Source organism: Neopsephotus bourkii, unplaced genomic scaffold (genome assembly GCF_033783945.1).
Source record: "Neopsephotus bourkii isolate Nb327-2 ecotype Australia unplaced genomic scaffold, CSIRO-AGI_Nbou_v1 NB_989, whole genome shotgun sequence".
NCBI classification, from domain to species: Eukaryota; Metazoa; Chordata; class Aves; order Psittaciformes; family Psittacidae; genus Neopsephotus; species Neopsephotus bourkii.
Window position 1 is genome coordinate 826,841 of NW_026901481.1, and position 19,486 is coordinate 846,326.

Here is a 19,486-nt window from a genome sequence, read left to right on the forward strand (position 1 = left end):
CTCAGGCCTGGGCTGGCCCTGGTGGCCCGGAGCCGTTCCGGGAGAGGGAGGCCCGTGCCCGTCCATCACATGATGCCATTGGTGAGGTACTGGAAGCCGTCGTAGAGCTTGGTGGTGATGGAGCGCATGCTGCCGTCCACCATCTGGTCAATGAGCAGCTGGAGCTGCTCCTCCGTCATGTTCATGTGGAACCGCTCCTTCAGGTTGCGGATGGTGGAGGAGCCGTGGAAACAGGGGAGCTGCGACCCTGCAGGGAAGGGGATGAGGCTGAGCCAGGGGGGGAGCCCTGCTGCTGGCTCCAAGGCTGGTTTGGGCCCCACGGATGGAGCCGCAGCCCCCATCCCCTGGCTGTGGCTCACACCGGTGCTCAACCATCACCACAGGCAGGCTCCACTCCCTCCCTGCGCCGTGGCACAGCACAGGTACCCCCGCACCCTGTGCACAGCCCAGACCCACACGTGGGGGTCTCTGGTTCCCTTTACCTTGCTGCATGATCTCCACAATCTGCACAACTTTGTCCATGTGCTTCCTGGCCGCGATGAGACCCTGCAGCATCAGCATCTTGTAGTAGTTGAACATGTCCCCGTCCAGCCCACCCATCACCTGCAAGGGAAAGGATGCGTGGATGGAAGGCAGTGGATGGAGACTTTAGGATTAGGGCATGCCCCCATCAGGAGGGGCACAATGGGAACCCACAAAGCAAACAGAGCTCCCCCAGCTTCCAGCTGGAGCTGCTTCACCGAGGCTGTGGAGCTGGCCAAGGACCACTTCGGGTGCCAAGGCTCTGACTGTGGCATCGCCCCCCTGCTCGCTTACATCCACAAATTCCGTGGTGAGCTTGAAGGCAGAGGTCTCGAAGCCGAGGTTCCTGGGGGAGCTGGAAAGGATGAACCCGAAATCAATGTGGATGATGTGTCCGTCTGCATCCAGCAGGATGTTCCCATTGTGCCTGCGGGGGAGAGGGGAAACGCTCGGTTCAGCTCCGCAGGGGCGAGCCCGGATCCGCCTGCAGAGCCAAGGCCGGGCTGCTGGATCCCAGCAGCAGACCCGAGCGCAGCGCCAGATCCCCACCTGTCCTTGACCTGCAGGAGGTAGCACACGAGGCAGTACCCGGCGCAGCTCTGCACGAAGTTCCTCTGGGCCGTCAGGAAGGATTCCGTGTTGTAGCTGCCGTGCTCCTGCAGGAAGTAATCGAGCAGCGAGAGCAGCGACTGCTTCTTGATCTGGTGGATGGAGACGGCGTTGACGACGGGCTCGATCATGCCGCTGTCGGCGGAGATGACGAGGATCTTGTAGGGCTTGATCCAGAGCGGGACCCGCTCCTGCTCCCAGATGGACTGCGGGGAAGGGAGAGGAAACCCCTCAGGGCTCTGGGAGCCCCGCGCAGCCCCAGCCCCTGCGGGGGCTCCGGTCCCAGCTCACCTGCAGCTGCTTGAGGACCTGGAAGGCGAGCAGCTCCTGCCGCAGGTCATCCCCGCACTTGACGATGACGGAGAGCAGGCGCCAGGAAGGCAGGTGGCCATAGGGCGACCCCTCCCGGATCCTCCTGCAAGGAACGGGCAAGGATGGGAGCACAGGGAAAGGGAGGGGGGCAGCGAGCACCCCAAAGGGCTCCCATCAGGGGCAGCAGCAGGAGCTCCAGGCCTGCAGGAACTGCACCCGAGCCCTGACCAAACCCCACCTCCGAGGGCAGCGGGGGGGGATTAACTCTCCCCACATCCCCAGCCCCTCCATCAGAACCACATGGCCAAGGCTCACCCCACACTGAGCGAGCCCTGAGGGTTCCCCCTCTTGCTCAAGGACAAACGGTGGGAGGACGCCTGGAAATACCCGACCAAGCTCCTCAGGCCTGACCCAGGAGCAGCAAATCCGCTGCCTGGTGTCCCCCTCCTCTGCTGCTCCCTGCCCTGAGCCGACACCCCCCCCCCAGGGACCAGCAGGGCCTTGAGTGCAGGCCCTGGGGAGCAGCAGGGAGCAGCAGCGCAGCCCTGCAGCGCCCGGCCCCAGGCCCCACCTGACTTTCTCCTGCCAGGGCTCCTTCAGGGCGACGGCGGACGGGTCCTCGGGGTCCCTCCGGAAGGAGGTGGGGGTGTGAGCCAGCTGCTCCGAGAGCCGCCGCCTGCGGGACAGAGCCGGTGAGCAGCGAAAGCCACGGCCGAGGGAGAAAGCAGCATCAGCAAACACAGCCACAGGGCCATGGAGCAGACAGGGATGGGAAGGACCTTGAGACCATCCAGTTCCAACCCCTGCCATGGGCAGGGACACCTCACACTGAACCAGGGCACCCAAGGCTCTGTCCAACCTGGCCTTGAACACTGCCAGGGATGGAGCATTCACAACCTCCCTGGGCACCCATTCCAGTGCCTCAGCACCCTCACAGGAAAGAATTTCCTCCTTAGATCCAATCTAAACTTCCCCTGTTTCAGTTTTACCCCATTACCCCTTGTCCTGTCACTACAGTCCCTAATGAAGAGTCCCTCCCCAGCATCCCTATAGGCCCCCTTCAGACACTGGAAGCTGCTCTGAGGTCTCCACGCAGCTTCTCTTCTCCAGGCTGAACAGCCCCAACTTTCTCAGCCTGGCTCCATACAGGAGCTGCTCCAGCCCCTGAGCATCCTCGTGGCCTCCTCTGGACTTGTTCCAACAGCTCCATGGCCTTTTTACATTGAGGACACCAGAACTGCACACAGTGCTCCAGGTGAGGTCTCACCAGAGCAGAGCAGAGGGGAAACCCCCCAGAGCCAGAAGAGGTCCAAAGCTCACGGGTTCACCCCAAACCCCGAGCCAGGGCCACATCCAGAACTGGGCTGGCAGGAAAGAGGCCAGGGGCTGAGCAGGGGGTGCTGCCCCTCCTGGACCCGTGCCGCTGGTTCTCCTCTGTGGATGCAGCAGAGGAACTTCACACACCTGAACTCACCACCAGTGCCCGGGCTGCTCTCCCGCCGGCCTCACCTGATGTCCCCAGCGGCGATGAACACGGGCTCCCTGCTCTCCTGGCTGGTGATGCTGTCCACGGAGAACTGGGAGATGTTGTCACAGCTGTTGGTGTGGATCTCCGGCAGCTGGGAAGGGAAAGGTGCACGAGGGGGGACATGGGACTACTGAAACCATTCCCATCCCATCCCATCCTGGAGCAGGGACGCTGCCACAAGGGCTTTCCCATCCCTCCACGCTGCTGCATCAGACCCCGGCTGCATCCCACAGGCCCCTGCTTGGCCTCACCTCCACCTGCAGCTCCACGATGTCATCCACAGACCAGGCCTCGTCGTCGTTGTCGTAGTTGGGGACGGTGCTGAAGCTGCCGGCCCTCTGCTCGTGGGTGATGCCGCACTCGGGCAGGTTCTCGGCCGAGCGCGTGCTGCGGATGCGGTTCTCGGGGATGCGGGCGGGCACGTTGGCCGTGTCGAAGTTGTCACATTCAAGTACTTCAACGTAGATTAAATAGGGAGCCTGAAGGCAGCAAACGCAGGGGCACGGTCACTGCATGCGCCAGGCAGCTGCAGGACGCAGCAGAACCCTCTCTGCTCTTGCAGCCTGGGCGCTGCTTTGGCTTTAGGGGGTAAAGCCCCACGTGGAGCAGCGCCCAGGGATGCTGCAGTGACATCCCAGAGGGGCTTCTCCCCGCTCCCAGCTCTCTGCCCCATCACTCCCAGCCCTGGGAGCGGTACCACAACCTCAGCACCCTGAGCACAGAGGCAAACAGCGGCGGTGCCAAGGTCCAGACCCTGCCCTACCTTGTCCTTGGAGTTGAGGACGACGGCTTGGGTGTGGGGCACCCGCACCACGTGGTGGTCGAAGCCGGCCGTCGGGAGCCAGGCGCGGGCCGGCAGCTTGTGGTTGAGCAGCGACAGCTCCGAGATGAGCCGCTGCGTCTTCTGCTCCTTGGTGGGCAGCGTGGCCAAGCGCTTCCCGATGGCGATCAGGGACTTGATGAAGTCCCGCTCGGGGGCGAGGCGGACGGGCTGCAGGAGGGGCAGGGGAGGAGGAGGAGAGGGGAGGACGTTACAAAGGGTTGGAGGCTGCTGCAGCTCTGCAGGCAGGCCCTGCGCTCTGAAAGCACCGGGGTGAGCTCATCTCACCCTCCTCCCTGCTCTGGATGGTGCCCATCACCCAGAAGCAGAGCACACCAGGATCAGAGCACTCCTTCCCTCCTGCTGTGCTGTCCAGAATCCTCCTCCCTGACACTGGAGCTGGGATCTCATCCCCATGAGGCCCCGGAGCCAGGGCCGCAGCCAGCACAGAAAGGGAGTTCTGATCAGCTCACCCCTTCCTGGACCCTCTGGTTTTCCATGGGAAACAACTGCTGGTGTTATCACTGTCAGGACATTGAAAAGTATTGCTCAAAAGGGTACCTTGTTCTGTTTCCTCTGCTTCCTACTGCAGTGAAGCTGGCCTGGTTTGTGTATTAAGAAGCCAATTACTCTAAGATTGGTGCTCTCTTATGGGCTATGGCCAAGCACAGTGGAAACTTGTCTAGAATTTGGTCAGCTTTCGGACTGGAATCATGGGCTTTGGTTTGGTGCGACTTGCTGTCGGCAATGCTTTGCTCAGGATTTGGTAGGCTATGCAAGATAGCTGGCTAGTTAGAATACCCTTCCTTATGAATAGTTTTTTGGCATTGAAACATGTGTTTTCATGCTGTAAGGAAAGTCCTTGCTGATCCTGCATTCCTAAACAACAGTGTACTTCAGAGGTGCCCGTTTTGAGCTGTTACTGAGAAACTAAGCCTATGCTCCACAATATCCACAAACCCTGTGCTCCCAGCAGAGGGAGCGCATCCTCGCCCCGCGCTGGGTTTTGCTGCATCCTCATCCCAAAGCCTCCGCCATGGTGCAAGGATCAAACTTAGAACCATGGAATAGTTCGGGTTGGAAAGGACCTTGAGATCATCCAGTTCCAACCCCCTGCCATGGGCAGGGACAAACTTGGCCCCAGGAGCCTCCCTGCACCCCGAGGCGAGCTCTGCTCACCTTGTTCGACCCAGCCCAACAAACGATTGCAGCTGATTTTGCCCTTTCAGATGCAGAATGAAACTTGCCAAGTGCTCACTGTACAATCATGCCAGGAATGCACATGCAGAAAGCTACAGAGTGTGAGAAAAGGAAGCAAAGGAAAACGTCGGTGAGCCAGGAATGGCTGCACAGCAAAAGAAAGGGATGGTAAAAGAGGAGGAGATCGGTCTGGTGGTTCCCTTGGGGAAAGGGCAGCTGAAAAAGCCTTTGTGTCTGTAGTCCACATCAAAAATCCTTCCACACTGACTCGGGGCAAGCGCTGGCCTCTTCTCCCCAGGGCCCTGCTCAGAGGTGTCCCTGGCACAGGAGGCAGCATTTGCTCAGTATCTGAGCCACTGAGGTCCTTTTCACCTCCCAGGCAGAGGAGAAGCATCTCCAACCCTGCCCCAGCTGAGGCTCCATCCCCTGATGGGCTGGGAAAGCGCCTGGTCCCAGCCAGGCCCCGCTCTGCCTCGGCTCCTGCCACCCAGCCAATGCTGCTTGACCTCCAGAACTGCTTCCCTTCATTGCATTTAATCCAAGCTCTGCAGAAGCAGCGCGAGATTCAAGAGATGCTCTGCTCCTTCCAATGCTCCTTCCCATTGAACCCTGCTGGCTGCGATGCCCCTATCAGAGCCTCCTGCTCTTGGGTCGATGCAGGTTTCCAGGCTTGGCACGTGGGTGATCCTGTCCCCAAACCGGCCCCGTGCTCCCTCACCTGCTCTGTGCACCACTTGTTTCAGTAAAGCAACTGAATGGGAGAGTCACTGGTGGGGATCTGGGGCTGAGCCCAGGCAGGAAGGTGCCCACGGGCAGGAGCAGATGATGAGCAAAGTCCTCCTGGTGCAGGCCTCCATCAACGTCTGCATTGAAGCACAGGGAGGTTTTAAACCCCCTCCTCTCCAGGGATCCCAAAGCATCTCCTGAGGCCTCTTCTCCCCATAGCGCAGCGAGGGGAGCGGAGCCTCCCCAGGCCCAGGCCCAGGCTCTGGGACCCGTTCTGCAGCTCTGATGTTCCAGCTCCAGGTGCAAACCTCCAGGTCCAGGCTGCTCCTGCCAGAAACGCGGCCAGGAAACGTCCTCTCCTCCCCATGCTGCTCCCAGGGCTCCTCGGTGCTGTCAGGGCCTCAGCACGGGAAGTTCTGCATCCGGGTCCAGGGAAGGGGCTTTGGGAAACGGCCTTGGCTGAGCCAGGGCTGTGCCTGCAAACACGGTCCCAAAGGGCTGCAGAGGCCACGATGCTGGAGCTGCTCAGGGACACCACAGCCCTGAAGCCAAGCAGAGAGGACAGGAGATGCTCTCCCCTCATCCAACCACCTGCAGGATCCTGCTGCTGCTTTGAGCCAACAGCCACCGTGCCTGGGGGAGCTCCGAGCATCCCAACAACCAGAGGGCTTCACCTGGGACCCTTTCCAGCCTCTGCTGCCAAAGGGGTTTCTGCTGTCCTAGCTTTACCCTGCTGTCCCAACCCCTTCTCCATTCAACCACCACCATCAGTCATTTCAGAGCTTCATAAAGCAAAATCCTGGCCACCCCCCCAGTTCTGCTGCCTGTGGTCACTCACACCTGGTCCGGGTTGGAAACCGCTCAGCAGTGCAGAGCTGCTTTGGCTTAGCTGCCTGCCACAAGCATCAGCGCTGACAACCAGTACCTGGCATGGGTTAATACCTGCTGCTCATGTTCAGCTCAGTGCAGGGCCTGCAGCAGGTTTCCAAACTGGGCAGAAAGGCCATGGAAAACCAAGCTGGGGCTGCAAAGCCTGGAAGAAAAGGTCTCCTGGCACAGGGGACAGGACCAGGCTCTCCCAACCACCCAGCCCTGGGTGATTGAGACGGGTGGCATGGTCAAGGTGGCAACCCCATCGCTGGAGAGCTCTGAGGACACTTCTGCAATGCCTTGGGACTGAGGAGCCTGCGAATGCTCTGCCAATACTGAGTGGAAAATGGCCCTGGAGGAAGAGATGCTTGGCTTGGAGGAGCAGGAAGGGTTAAAAATAAAGCAACTTCCCCAAAGCTGCGTGGCAAAGTGGGCCTGAGAGCCTGGTGTCCTCCCTCCCTCTCTCCCACCCAAGCACCAGCACCCCCAGCATCCTCCCATCCCTTGCAGCCCTGAAAAGCAGACAGCTTATCAAAACCTGAATGGAGTCTGCACTGGGATGAACATGGGGGTGAAAGCCTTGTGGCTGCTGTATGCACATGACCACAGCATCAACATGTCAAAGGTGCCTCTGAAGGCACAGAAGGACCCAACAGGAGTTGGGTACGTGGCAACTACCTCTTTACATAGGCTAAAAAGGATGGAGTTCACCTTCAAACCCTGTCCTGGAGGATGGACACTACACTACTCTGCCCAGGTACATGGTTTTGATCATGGACTACATATTCAACATGTGGAAGCCCACTGGGAATCCCAGACACAGAGCACACACCCACCACAGGGCAAAGACACAGATGAGGAAGATGCTATTGATTGCACAAAAAAATTAACAATAATTAAAAAAACAAGGCTCATTTTGAAAGAAAACCCTCTGGGGTTTGATTGAGAGGCTGAAGTTTAACACACAGAAGGGAGGGGGGGGATGATTCGTGGAAAAAGCAAATTAAATCCCATCCGGCAGAGAGCTTTTTAAGTGAAACTCAAGGAAACAGCATTTCCTCTTTCATCTGTGGGTGCTGCCATGCAAAGGCCACTGACTGCTCACATTGAAGTGAGCAGCATTAACCAAGTCCCTCCCCTGCCTCTGCAGTGTGAGGGTTTCTCTATGTCTTTTTGGGGGGGGGAGCACCCAGAGCACCCCCATCCCCTTGGGGATGGTGCAAGCAAATTCCCCCTGGTGTTGTTTCACTGCACAAGAGCTGAAGCCAGCACCATGCACGAGCAGTGGCAATGGGGGGGGGACACAGGCTTTGCCCCCTGCCTGGGGGTGGTGGTGGTGCTGGGCTCAATGCTGCTCGTGGTGCACGGCCGGCTGGTGGGCTTTGGTGTTTTGGGGTCAGAGAGGAAATGCTGCTGCGGGGGGGGAGGCAGGAACGGGGCACTTACGGGGCAGTCTGACTTCTCGAGACTTTCCGTGCTCGAGGAGAGCTCCTGGGAAAGGCAGGGAAGGGGGGGGGGGGTGTTCGTTTAAAGGAGAGAGAGGAAGAGGGGGAGAAAAAGCAATAGTTTAACTCCATGTTCATCATGGTCACTCCCCATTTCACCTGCTTCCCTCCCCGCACCCCCCCCACCCCATCATGGTTTTACTGAAGTGGCACAGGATGCTTCCAGAGTAATGGGATCTCAACCAGAGCCTCCTCGGGCTGAGGCCACTTGTGGTGGTACCAAAGAGGGAGCAGGGCTCACTGGCAGATCCCTCAATGTCCATACCCCCCCCCCCCACCAAGAGTTTCCCATTTACACCATACAGTAGTCAGGGTTGGAAAGGGCCTTAAGATCATCAAGTTCCACCCTTTAAAATACTCTTCTACCCCAGAAGTGAAACTAAGGCTTCGGTTCTGGCTTTCTTGGCTCAAACCAGCTGCAGAGACAGGAGCTGGCAGGGCAGGCAGGAATGCCTATGCTGATACCTGCCTCTCTCATCAACAAAGCCACTTTATTTCCCCCCCCGGACTCTAATTCAGCCTCTAATTTCAGCAGATCAAATGACCACCATGGAAACGGTCCTAAAACCTAACCCCCCAACAATGAAACCCCTTCCTGGCTGATGGGACACTTCCCATGGGCAGAGGGGTTATTTTATGCAGTCACCCCTGTGCAGCCAAACCCTTTGTGCCACGAGCGACCGACCACGTTTCCACCCTCAGCAGCCAGGAAACAAGCTCTACCGGAGAACAGCACCTTTGCCAGCACTGCTGAAGGTGCAGTTCCAGAGGTAAAAGGCCAACGCTCCTCCACACCCCAACTGGCAAAGGCAGGGCAGGGCCATGGGCTAGAAAGTGCAAGACCAGAGTCAGACCCATTGGGCACCCTTGACTGAGAAGCAGCTTTCAAATGCAGGGGCTGCCTGCAAGCACACGAACTAAGGAGGGAGAGCCCATGACCAAGTGCAGGCATGTCCAGACCTGCACATCCACCCTCGGTGCTGCTCCCCAGACACACTCATGGTGCTGGTAGAACCAAAGACCTCCCTGTCGGCAGCACGAGAGCTCTGCTCTTTCTCCATCACCCCTCTCATGGGATGGCACTGCAGGAGCTGCTGGTCCCACTGCTCCCCGCTCAACAGCCAGCCTGGGTTCAGAGCCCATTAGCCAATTAGCAGCTTTCTAATTAAGGTGGGTTTTTTACTTGACCAGTAAAACCAGTTCAGGCAAACGCTTCCGCCTGCACGGAGACTCGAGGCTGCCCGGCTCCCTCCACCATCAGCCCTGCTCTGAGCAGGCACTGGGTTTAGGCTGCTCCCATTCAAAGCCCTGCTTTCAATCCAGTTGGTCACACAAATAAAGAGAGCTGGTTTCCCCCTTCCTGCTCTGTGTCTTTGAAACCTTCACCTTGCTCCCAGAGAGATCCAGGACATGAATCACTCCTCTCCAGGCAGGCAGCGTGCTTTATTCCCCCTATCTCCAAGGCCTCAGGAGTTAAACCAGGGGTGGGAGGCAGAGCAGGGTACGGGGAACGTCCTCCCTGTTTCACCCAGGTGCAAAGTCTCCGCTATAAAGTTGACACATCTGCCCCAGTATGAACGTTTCTCAGCTCCAGGCCTTGCCACCACGTCCCAGGTTCCTCAGCATCACCGGTGCTGCCACGCTGGCAGGGACAGCGGGGTCAGATCCTGAAGCTCACAGCGGAGAGGGAAGTGCTGAGCACCGCAGCCTGCAGCCAGTGCAGCTGGGGAGTGGAACAGCTCACACCCAGCTTTAACTCAGAGTCGTGGGGTTTCACCTTTGCCAAGTGTTTCCCAAAAGCCACAGCCCTGTGAGACATAGCAGAGGTGCCACAGAGCAGCAGCAGCACCTCCTGGGTGTGATCAGCACCAATGCAGCCAAGCCCTGGATGCACTGGGGGGGAGGCAGAGCCCAGGGGGGGCTCATCCATCCTAGAGAGGCCAGGAACCAGGCAGTGGTTAAGGTGCTGCTGCCACTGCTCAGCGAGGAGGAAGCCAAGCAGAGGCAAAGGCATTTGCATGCTGCAAAGGCAGCACAACCTGTTTGTGCACCAAACCCCCCGGGGGGGGGACGCCGCATTGAGGGCTTCACAGCAAATCCTGTTGGCTTGAGAGAGGAGGCTTCATTACAAACCAAGCACCCAACGCCAGCGAGGCTTCACTCCTGCACAGCGAGGCGAAACGAAGGCCATGGGACAGCAAGGTGACTTTCTCTGCTCCAGCTCACTCCAACAGGCATCCCTAGGTCAGGTCAAGCTGTTTCTGGTAGCTTGGCCCTGCCATGACTGTTGTACTGCACTTCAAGCTGTTGCTCTGCCCTGGGTGAGGTTGCTGCCTGCAGCCCTGCCCAAATCCCTGGGGAGCTGGACACCACATCCCAGCCATGGCCAGCTTCTGCCCAACAAGGTCTCATCAGCCACCAAAGCCAACACCATCATGTCTCTGCCCAACGCGACCAGCTGAACAGGCCAGCTCATCCTGCAGACAGCAAGGGACCAATCTTAAAGGTTTAGCACTTAAACAGGCAGGAAAGTATGATTCTAAAGCACTGACATGTCCCCAGTGCACAGCACAGCTCGGGGCAGCAATGTGCATTGCTGCATCTGCAGCACGGCCTCAGCCCGTCCCTCTTCCGGCATCCCACACAGCCCAGGGCACCGGGGCACATCTCAGACCATCTCCTGTAATGGCACACTTGACAGTGCTGCCCTGCTCCCCAGCACCAGCATCACCTTACAGCAAGTTCCTCCTCTCATGCTCTCCGGTTGCTCAGGAGGTTTTATCCCTGCGAAGCCTCACGTTTGAGAGAGCCTGGGCACAAGCTGAAGGCTGCTCCCAGCACGCCACAATTGCACATCCATGGGTTTCCTGGACTGAGCAATCTGTAGGGGAAAGTCTCAGAAAGCAGCTTAAGAAAGTGAATTCCAGAATTCACTGAAGCGATGCCTGGTGTTCCCAAAAGGATCTCCAAAAGGAGGCACTGACATCCAGCCCTTCCAATAGTCCAGCTCAGGAAGCCGGTACTCAGAGGCCAGGGAAGTTGTTGCAGCACCTTGAGCATCCCTGTTGCTGGGCCACAGGGAAGCAGCTTGCCCAGCCTCGGGGTCAAACCCCACTGCAGACACTGCCAAGAGGAACCCTTTTCCATCCATCATTTATGTGGAGCTCTGGTTTCTTTACTCGAGCAGCTGCAGCCGGTGCCAGCAGAGCCCTTGGTGCTCCCCCTCGGCCGATTGCTTTCCACTGAGCAGGCAGACACATGAAAGATTCATTCACAGCAGCAAACATCACAACCCAGCTCGCAGCAGGGAGCAGGATAGGGGGGGTTAACTCCAAACCAACCCCTCCAAACACCGCTCCACGCCTCCGAAACCTCCTTGGAATCCTCACCCAAAGGAGCCTTCTCCACGCCTGGCAGACAGGCAGGAGATCATGGGGCCCCTCTAACAACCTACAAGCCAGCCAGAGGAAAGGAGCCAAAGGAAAGGGGGAATCTCAGGCGAGGCAGGAAAGCCAAGAAACGCTCCCCTGTTATGAAGAGGGTCACGAGATCCCAGATGTGCAGACGGGGAAGTTGGCTTTGAAGGTCTTGTCCACACGAGGCACAGGGATGAGCCAGCAAAGGAGCTGTGTGGAGCCTGCCTGGGGCATGAGCCCTTGGTGCTGGGGTTTCAGGAGCCGCCCCTGCTGCAGAGGGAGCAGCTCAGTCTGGGAGAGGCACTGCTCTCCTCTGATTCAGGTACCACCAGCTCCCCGCCTCCATCCCGCTCAGCACCGCGATCTCAGCCCTGCATTTCTCCCCATCCCAGCCTAAAACCATCAAAACAAAGCAGGACAACAAATAAAGCTCCGTTTCCAGCTCTTTCCCTCCAGCCTTTGTGTCCCCACCCCGGAGGATGCTGCTCACCCTTCTGCTCCCTAAGCCTGTGCCAGCAGAGTGCAAAATGCAACCTGCACCTTCTTTGGGAGAAATCCTGCTCCAGCAAAACCACTGCCCCTGTCTCGCAGCGTGCTCTGACACCAGAGCATCTTCGTGCTCAGCACTCTTCAACGCTTCCACATGAGCCCACAAAGCCCCGGGGAGCTGTTTGGGTTTGGGAGGCACGGAACACGCACGTTCACCTATTTAACTGCCATTTGCTTTGCCATTAAACTGTGTGCCATTAAACCCAGGCCCTGAAACAGGAAGCGTCCCCTCCACACAGCCCAGCCCCTCCAGCAGGGAAAGTCTGGCTTTCCACAGCCTTGGAGCTACAGGATGAGAGAAACCCAAAGCAGAGCTCGGCCCAGACAAACCCCAGGGCTGCAGCCCCAGAGCCAGCAGGGTTGGCTCATGTTGGCCAGGGCACCGGGACAGCAGCACTGATGGGTTTATCTGCTCTCCCCCTGCTCCCGCCTGCCCTTTCTGGCTGCAAACAAACTTCACCATTGCTAAATGTGAGCAAGTTGGCACAAGGAGGAAATCAAATTCCCAGCAGCAATCAGATGGCTGCAGGTTGTGAAACAGGCACCAGCCGAGGTGCCCAAATCGTGGGGGAATTCAGCGACTCAATCCTCCTGAGCCAGCTTTCTGCCTTACCTTGAAGCCACCTAACGCCACCCTTTCCCCTCACACAAACAACCATCCCCCTCTGGAATGCCACCACCCTCAGCTGGTGTGAGTCAGTTTGATTAAGGACACAGGAATCAGGATTTCCACCATTTGCAGCAAGCAGGACAAACCCACTCCATGGTAAAGGATGAGCTATGAGATGAGAACCAACCACATGAGCACAGCCCTGGGGGCATCCCTTCCCAGGGCAGGCTGAGCCCCAGCATTACCTCTTCCTCGCTCTCGACTTTGGGATTGCTGGCTGTGCGCTTCAGATTGCTGCTCAGGCTGATGGTGACGGTGGCGTCCGACTTGGACCTCTGGTGAGTCCTTTTGGAAGGAGACAGCCCCGTGTCGGGCGCTGGGCTCAGGGATGGCAGCTCCCTCTTCTTGTAAGCTGGCTTCAACTCGTCCGAGAGGATGAGCTTCCGCAGCTTGGTCCCGCGGGAGTGCCGCTGAGTGGAGATGTGCATGTCCGAGGAGTAGGCGCCCAGCAGCAGGGCACACTGCAGGGAGAAGTTGATGCTCTGCCGGCAGCGGTGCACGATGTAGGGCTTGATGGCATCGCCCACATCCTCATCCATGTGAATATACATATTCAGCAGCTGCGGCAGGTAGAAGTCCACTTCTTCGTTCCTAAAGCAGAACAACCTATTCCCAATGTAAGCCTGCACGCCAGGTTCCTTTGAATTGTACAGGTATGAAATGGCCATGGAGATGTCAAAGAGTTTGGATTCAAAGAGCCGCAGGAGCCAGGACTGCTTGGCAGAGTTATTCTTCTGCCGCTTCCGGGCCGTTTTCACCGTGTTGGCCGTGGTCTCATCCTCCTCCTGGATCTTAGAGGCCGTGCCAGGAGGATCATCCAAGCACCTGATTTCACAGCCCTCCCCAAGGTCTCCATTGACCAAGTCCATCGCGGTGCGCGGGGTGCTCTCTGTGCCTCCAGCTGGCTTTGAGCTCTCGGAGATGCCGTGCATCAGCTTCACCTTCTCCAGGACCTCTTCACAGGCTTTCTTTGCCACCTCAGGGTCGATGACCGCCAGCTCCCCAACACCTTCCGTGATGACGCTGAGAGACGTGCCGCCATTGCCTTGGGGCGCCGGGTCCAGGGCTGTCCTTCGGGCTGGGTCTCCAACAGGGTCTCCCATAGCAGTGGTGGGTCTGCACGCTTCAAAGCTGAAAAGGAAACAAAGACAAAAAGGAAAGAGTCAGGGACACAATGTGCTTCCAGCCCGAGGGTGGAAAGCAGCAATCCGTGCTGGGGTACCCCTCAAGGGAAACCAAGAGCTGAGGTTTGGTGCAAACCTGTTCCAAAAGCCTGCATCTAGAGAGGAAAGGTGCCCCAGGAAAACACATGCAACACCGAGCTGGTCCCACTGGCTTTTAAAGGTCTTCTTGGAGCCCCTTCCACTGCGACTTGAAAGGGAGCTGTGAGCTTCTATCAGCCATTACACAGAATATCCCCGTTACCATGACGATAAAAAAACGGAGCAAGCCAAAAAGAGAGAGGGAAAATAAGAGAAAAAAAACCCAAACCAAGACCCCCCCCCCGGCTGCTTTATGCTCTGCACCCCAAAGGCATTTCCTAATGCTTGGGATCAGCAGGACACAGGCCGGGTGGAGCTGGTGGCTGCTTTTTGCCACACAAGATGAAGGTTTATGTCCTGCTCTCAGCTTCTGCCCATTCAACCTCCCTTCAGATGGAGGGTGACAGCAAAACCCCCACTGGCGCTGGGCACGAGGCAAGCAGAGCCAGAGCAAGAACCAGGTTGGGTGCAACAAGGTCCCTGCTTTCAGAGCCCAGACCCTCCTAACCCAGTTCTGAGTCCTCACCAGGGATCAGCACTTCACTGCATCTAGAAAGCAGCCAAATGAGGGGCTGCCGCACTTCCTGGCTTCCCATCCCGATGAAAGGAGCAGTGCTGCATTTCTGTGGCTAACCAGCAAGAATAAAGGCGGCCAGCACCAAGTGAAACCGTCCTCTAAAAATAAAACCAGGCCCTCTATTCACTGTAACATCATTAGTGCAGCTCTGACTGCTCCCCTTCATTGCTCACACACTACAAGAAGACAGCTTGTGATCCGCAGAAGGGCACAATGCCTCTTCCAAACGTTAAGGACTGCGAGCAGATTGCCAGCTCCCTCCTGCCTTTCACATCCAGCACTGGGGGGAAAGGATTCCCTTTGGGAAAGAAGTTCATCGAACCATTTCCTCCCCCTCAGCAACCCCCCTGCCTGCAGAGGGGCCTGCACCAAGATGCTCCCCTCTTAATGCAATGACCTGGTTTTACCTGTTCCTTTTAGAAGCAATTGCAGCTCCCAACGTGGGAGAAAGGGGCAAGGAACCCAATGGGGCTTCTTTCTACATCCCCCAAGTGAGTACAAATGAGGTTGGTGCATCCAGATGTGAGCACCACTTCCCAGAGACCAGTTTCCTCCTCTTGTTTTCAAAGCTCTTAAGCTCTAACCATGAAGTATAAAAAAGCCTGACCAAAGTTCAGGAGTCTGACCCCCTATGAATAGCATCTTTCACCCCGGCCGCATGGCAGCGACACAGTTTTCCTCTGTGCTTGCCATTCCCTTCGGTACAAATCCTGCGTGCTTCGAATACTTGTGGTCATTAGATCCTAAAGACCCTGTGAGCTGAAGGAAGTTGTTTTTCCTCCTCCACGGGCCCAGCCTTTCCCCACAAAAACCCCGAGAATCTGATTTCTAAATCCACACCACACCGACAAGGAGGGGGGATCTCAAGAGGCACGGAGCTCCCAGGAAGAGGGGCACAGAGCTTTGCTCATGGCAGCACTCCTGGGGTCCTTCAAACACTGGCATCAGGACGAGTGGGATGACAAGCTGATGAGAGACACGAGATCAGCAATGGCATCCAAGGGAGCCCCAGACACAGCCACGTAGCCACACGCTGCTGCATCCCAGGCGGCTCAGTCAGGCGCCAGCAAAGGGCCTTCCAAGCATCACCCAGTTGATCCTCTGCGGGGAAATGCCTTTGACATCCTCCTTGCTGGGCTGCAGAGGGAGAAAAAGGGCCCAGGATGTGCTGAACCCTCCCTCCTGAACACACACACGTGAAGCCTGGAGCTGTGTAGGCAATTCTGGATGTTAAAGCTCCTCCACAGCCTCAGGAGAGGCTGGATCCAACCTGCCCTACTCACACAAGGTATCCCCATAACTCCATGAGCAGAGCCTCTCCCACCACCACTCCAAACCCCCCAATCCTTTGGCCACCCTCACCAGAAGGGCCCCCTGGGGCAGCTCTGCAGCGCAGAGGAGCCAGATCGCAGCCACTGCATGGGTTCAACTTGGATTAAGGAGCTGCACAAGACAAACTCACCCCTGGGTTACCCCTGCACCACAGGCAGGCACTGCCCTCAGTGTGTGCCTCTTACAAACCAATGCATTGCTGCTTTTATAGGTCCTGTTCTCTGGCTTCTCACCTCCCAGCACTCACAGAGCCGCCTCCTCCAGTGACACCCTGGCAATGGGGCCTGCTCGGAGCCCACCACGGACACATCTCCCTTCCGAGTGCTCCCTAAGATCCCAAGGAGGGAATGCTTTTCCTGTTCACATCCCCATTTGTTCAACACCACAACGTGCTGTTTACCTCTGGAGGCTCAGCAGAACTCCCCTACTGCAAGCGGACTGGTCCCAGCAGGGATGAAAACCCCATCAGCTGCACACAATGAAGCAATCCAGGTTGGAAAACAGGCCGAGCTGAATCCGTGTGGCTCATCCTCCACCCACAGCCCTTAACGGGCCAAGTTTCTCTCTGGTGAACAGCCCTGAAGCTGGTGATTAAATAGGAAATAAAGGGAAGCCCCTGGTAGCACGGAAACTGCCCATGAAGCAGTGACTTGAGAGGACGATTCCTTCAGGAAGGGACAAAAGCAGAGGGAGATCTCCGGGAACAGAGCTGTGGCTTTACAGGAAAAAAGCAAAGTCTTGCTCCTGCCTGACTTGAATAAGAAATATTAGGCCTGGCAAGCAACCAGGGGGACGGGATGAAGCTTCTCCAAGACATCTGGACTCTATTATGCTGCATTACTTCTTGTTTTGCTCAGCACTGACAGCCTTCAGCATCTTGCTGTGCCTTCGGGAAGGCCACAGGAGTTGGGATGGGGGCAGAAAACATCAGAGCAGTGCTGGAGGAGGATGGACCGTCAGGGCCCCCTTGCTAGGGTACAGGGAGAGCCCCTGCTTCCCGCAGTGCCCTCCTGGACAAACAGCACCGCTCCATGCATCTTAGGAGGTGCCAGCCTAGAGGATGGGGAAACTGAGGCCCAAAGGGATGGTTCACATGGGGGACGTGGGCAGCACGCTGGGAGCAGTGCCAAAGTGAGGACAAATCATTCTGCCTTGAATGATTCCGCCTTGGCATTCAAAATGCCCTTCCAGGAGCGACGGAGCACTGACCCAGATGGGCTCCCTCCCGTTTCTCACACTTGGCTGGAGCAGATTCAACCTCTGCACAACTTCACACCAGAATGAATGCCACATCCCAGGCATCCCCCGGGGCAAACTCTGCCTGTACACAAGGGCACTGCTGCGGGACAGTTCTCCATGGAGCAGCACTGCTCCTCTTTGAAGGCTGCACATCACCGAGCAAAGGGAACAGAGGAAGAGGCAAGAGGATGGGAGGCCAGGGCCCCCGGGAGCTCTCTGCTCCATCCCAGCCTTGCCAGGATGCTCCTGCTGGAAGGACTCCTCCGCATCCCGCCCCACTCCCACCAGGCTCAGCTGCAAGGCAAGCTGTGTTCGGCCAAGCCCGTGTGCCATCAGTAACGCTGGGGCTCAGGCAGGCACAAACATGACTCACCCCGAAATGTGGAGTAAAAGAAAAGCCACGCTGCAAGAAACACAGCAGGAGAAGGACGAACACAGCGCGCTCAAGACCATCGCCCCGCGCTGCTGATGGCTCTGTGAGGGAGAGGCTCCCCCACTTCCCCATCCAAACCTGCAGAGGGAAACTATGGGGGATCTTCCCCATGGAGAAACGGACCCCCCTGCAGAGGGGACCAGAGCACAGCCAGAGCCCCCCTTCCCTCACTCCCTGCTCCTGTGAAACGATCCAGCCCCACAGGAAGCAGTTAAATCCAGTGATTTACTCCTAAATTAACTCTCCCTTTGATAAGAAGTTACTGTGGGAGCAGTAAAATCTTCCTCACCTCCGAGAGCCACTGCGAGCTGCCCCGGCCCTTTGGAAAAGCTCTTTCCCTGCAAGAGGCTCTGATTCCACAAGGAAGCTCTCTGCAAAGCCACTGCTCGCATTCCACAGCTTCAGCTCCTCAGACACATTACTCACACGGCCACATCCAACCTCTTGTCCTCGTCTCTCGCAGCTCTCCACCCTGAGGAGCGTCAATTAGAATCTGAGCAAGCGAGGACAACCCCTTCCATCCCAGCAGCCTGTTTCTGAGCACACCGAACCCTGAAGCAAGCTGTGCTGGCACAGCCACCATGGGAAGGTTCCTCCTCCCAGTGATCACAAGGTGCTTGGAGCCTGCTCATTCCCACACGCGTTCCTGTATGGGAATTCACCATTTCAAGTTGCTGTTGTTACCCACAGTCATGTCTGAGCCTTCCTCTAAAGCGTGCCTTGAAAGAAGCTGTCTCGATGTGATAGAAAATGGGAGGAGAAAGGCAGGCGCGCTCATCCCCAGCTCAGGCTCCCAGAGCAGCTCTCCTGCCACGGATCGAGCAGGGATGTGTGCTCACAAACCGGCCGTGATTTAAGGAGCGCACACCCACGGCACAGGCTGCAGGCCCGTTCAGATTGCCAAGCAAGCCGGAGACCATTATCTCTGCTGAGCAGAAGCTGCAGGCTGAGCCCCAGCGCTGGGGAGCCCTCGGCATCCACACAAGCAGAGAGCAATGAACCCCCCCCAAAGGGAGTTCAGAACTCCAGAGGCGCCCAGGAGCCGCTGCTGCTGCATCCAGCGCTGGGAACCACCGCTCCCCCCCAGCTCCGTGCCCACGCTGCACCTCCGAAGTTCCCCCACGGGTTAAAGGGAAGCGGGGGCCAGCAAAGGGAGGGACCAAACGCGACCATTCCTTAGCGCGCCTGCAGCTACCACCGGCTTGAAGCCGGAGTTTCACGGCGGGGGGGGGCACAAAGCACCGAGGGGCTCCTGCCCCGTGCAAACCGGAGCCGCTGCTCAGCGCCCACCCCCCCGAGCACGTTACATAAGATCCCGAGCTCTTTCGGCAGACACAAAGCGCCCGGGGCACCAGATGGTGGCAAAGCCTCGTCAGCACCGACGGCCCCCCCGCACCGAGAAAGCCTCTGAGCGCGTCCCCGCGGCGCTCATCCGGCCCCGGCCCCGGCGCGGGGGTGCTCTGAGGCCGGTGTCCCCCCCCGCCGGTGCAGCGGGGCTCAGGGGAGGCTGGCGGAGGTAACGGGCCCGCGGGTCCCGGAAGGGCCGGGCTGAGCTGCGGTACCTGGTGCGATCCCATCGCGCACGGCCACGTCTCCGCTCTGCGACGCCGAGAGCCGGGGCAGCGCGGGCGGCTCATCCTGGGCAGCGGCTCCGCGGGGGCGATCGGCGGCTGCTGGGGGAGCACGGAAGGACGAGGAAAACGCTTCGCTTCTTCCCTGCGCGAAGAGGCGCTCCCAGCCCGCAGAGCCGCGGCTCCGGTACCGCCGAGCCCGGGGGAGTGGGAGGGCCGCAGGGGCCCGGCCCAGTGAGGGGCGAGGGCCTGCGCCGGAGACTGACGGCCCCGAGCGGCCGCAGCCCGGCTCGAGCAGGCCCCTCCCTTCCGCCGGCCCACGGGTGACGCTGCCGCCGCGGCCTG

At 58.2% G+C, this 19,486-nt stretch overlaps 1 protein-coding gene across 3 annotated transcripts; it reads right to left on the reverse strand.

Annotated features, from left to right (window-relative positions):
• PI4KB (phosphatidylinositol 4-kinase beta) lies at positions 1-19,270 on the reverse strand. Of its 3 annotated transcripts, none has more exons than XM_061359503.1 (12): positions 19,133-19,270; positions 12,913-13,858; positions 8,034-8,078; positions 3,735-3,962; positions 3,223-3,450; positions 2,953-3,062; positions 2,015-2,119; positions 1,423-1,546; positions 1,072-1,337; positions 817-949; positions 483-603; positions 1-247 (listed from the first exon to the last, which is right to left on the reverse strand). In XM_061359503.1, the coding sequence occupies exons 2-12, from the start codon at positions 13,828-13,830 to the stop codon at positions 66-68; spliced, it is 2,460 nt and encodes an 819-aa protein (XP_061215487.1). In that variant the 5' UTR covers positions 13,831-13,858; positions 19,133-19,270; the 3' UTR covers positions 1-65. The 3 variants fall into 3 exon arrangements, with proteins under 3 accessions (XP_061215487.1, XP_061215489.1, XP_061215490.1); XM_061359505.1 differs by lacking the exon at positions 19,133-19,270 and adding an exon at positions 16,299-16,475; XM_061359506.1 differs by lacking the exon at positions 8,034-8,078.
• Between the last annotated feature and the right edge of the window lie 216 nt (positions 19,271-19,486).